At 39.2% G+C, this 2,018-nt stretch overlaps 1 protein-coding gene across 2 annotated transcripts; it reads right to left on the reverse strand.

Moving 5' to 3' along the window:
• Positions 1-640: 640 nt before the first annotated feature.
• On the reverse strand, positions 641-1,759 carry LOC144701489 (heavy metal-associated isoprenylated plant protein 39-like). Of its 2 annotated transcripts, none has more exons than XM_078573299.1 (3): positions 1,591-1,759; positions 1,399-1,471; positions 641-1,012 (listed from the first exon to the last, which is right to left on the reverse strand). In XM_078573299.1, exons 1-3 carry the CDS (start codon positions 1,600-1,602, stop codon positions 720-722), a joined length of 378 nt encoding a protein of 125 aa, XP_078429425.1. In that variant the 5' UTR covers positions 1,603-1,759; the 3' UTR covers positions 641-719. The 2 variants fall into 2 exon arrangements, with proteins under 2 accessions (XP_078429425.1, XP_078429423.1); XM_078573297.1 differs by having other exon boundaries at positions 1,399-1,474; positions 1,591-1,758.
• Between the last annotated feature and the right edge of the window lie 259 nt (positions 1,760-2,018).

Below are 2,018 nucleotides of genomic sequence, written 5' to 3' on the forward strand. Positions count from 1 at the left end.
TCACCAGAACTTAGTGAAAACTAAAATTATTATTCATGATTTATAGTCATTTTATCTTTGATATTTTTTCTCAAAAAATAATAAAATAAAGAAATAAATAATTATCCTTTCATTTTTAAAATATATTTAGGATAATTGTGGAAAATATTTTAAACTTTTTCTGACCTTAGTGCATAAATATAAATTCAATAAAAAGTAAAAAGTAACTTTAAAATATATATTTAATTTTGGAACCTAATGGTGTCGTTGCCTATCTTAGAAACATTTAAAACTTGAATTTATGCCTCCCGGTGGATTGATTCCTTACTTTACCCATACTATTTTTTCTGAAAGATTAATCTTAGTTAAAATAATGACATAAAACCCCTACATTCAGTCCTATAAGTATTATTCTCATAACATGACTCACCGCAATAAATCAATATTATTTACTTACATTTTTCATGTCATCACCATCCTCCAAATTATCTTATTCCTACTCCCTTATCAATCATTTATATCGTTTGTAACCTCAAATTGATTGTAGTAATTATTTAAAATCATGTCTTAGTGAATCATTTAAATTTTAGTTCTACTTATATATCATCCATCAGTAATGATGAAAAAATGGAGAAAAATGAATTACTTATTGGCTCCTAAATGACTGAAATTTACTGGTGTTTGAGATTTATATGAGATGCGGCCACTCAACTTGAATCTTGTACATAACAGATTAGATTTCAGCAGATGACGCAGGAGTTGGGGTCCTCTTCTCTGCTGATGACACTATAGTGCGTGGTTAGGCGTGGATTGTAGGCCTGGTAGAGCTTCACGAGCTGTCCGATATGCTCCGCAGAGTCTTTCTTCGGCTCCTCTTTCTTGGCCTCTGTCTTCTTGGGCTCTTCCTTGGGACCGACGCTGATAACATGCGCGTTCCAGCGTTTTCTGAGCTTGTCCACAACCTTGACGGGGTCGACCGTGCCGATCACGGTCATCTTCTTGTCCTTCATGTCCATGCACATGAAATTGATCCCTGGAGCAGAGAATGACGAATAATACGATCAGAACCTCCAAATGTTACTGAGAAACAACAATGATATATATAAATAGATATATAAAGAGAAAGATAGAGAGATTGATAGATAGAGATAAACAGATGGACAGATAGAGAGAGACTGATAGAGATAGATAGGTAGATTGATAGAGACAGAGAGAGGAGAGAGAGAGAAGAGAGAGGAGAGAGAGGAGAGATGAGAGAGTAGAGAGAGTAGAGAGAGAGAGGGGAGAGAGAGAGAGTAGAGAGAGAGAGAGAGAGAGAGAGAGAGAGAGAGAGAGAGAGAGAGGGAGAGAGAGAGAGAGAGAGAGAGATAGAGAGAGAGAGAGAGAGAGAGAGAGAGAGAGAGAGAGGTTTCTGGGTACCTGGGAGGACGGAGACCGCCATCATTGCTTTCCGCTTCTCATCGTCGTCGGCAACATCCACCTTCACCACAATCTTCTGTGGTCATTATCGAAGCATTCCCCGTCAGATGAGCCCATCGTTTAATGTTATCATATTTTTTATATTGAATTCTAGAGGGGGAAACGAGAGATAATATCTGGAGGGAGACGTACCTTCTCTGCCATTAAAAAGCGCCTTGGGAATCTCCAAGCTGGTTTCTCGGCGAGTGATTCTTCTTTAACGAGCCGGATTTTGATGCACTGAACAGAAAAAAGCTGGGCAGCGAGAAAAATCGGTGGCAAAGGTTGGAGCGTGTGTTGTGGGATAGCAGAGGATTGAACGGTGCAGATTTATGGGAGAATGAAATGGAAGAAGCTGACTCTAAGACGCTCTCGGGCGTGGAGTCTAAGTTACATTAACGTGTTGAATGGGTCAGAACGATCCGGGAACGCGAATGGAATCTCTTTCTCTCTCTCTCTCTCTCTCTCTCTCTCTCTAGATCGCAGAATCGTTAAATTAAACGAGCATTTTTCTCTCCTATTGGAAGTCAGCGTCACTCCGTGTCTTCCGATTTGACGGCGATAGAAATAGCGATAGAGAT

Source organism: Wolffia australiana, chromosome 3 (genome assembly GCF_029677425.1).
Source record: "Wolffia australiana isolate 7733 chromosome 3, ASM2967742v1".
NCBI classification, from domain to species: Eukaryota; Viridiplantae; Streptophyta; class Magnoliopsida; order Alismatales; family Araceae; genus Wolffia; species Wolffia australiana.

Excerpts from the sequence above, each read along its gene's own strand:
- LOC144701489 (XM_078573297.1), bottom strand. Across the intron at positions 1,013-1,398 it reads GGCGGTCTCCGTCCTCCCAG|GGATCAATTTCATGTGCATG; the intron begins GTACCCAGAAAC and ends TCTCTGCTCCAG.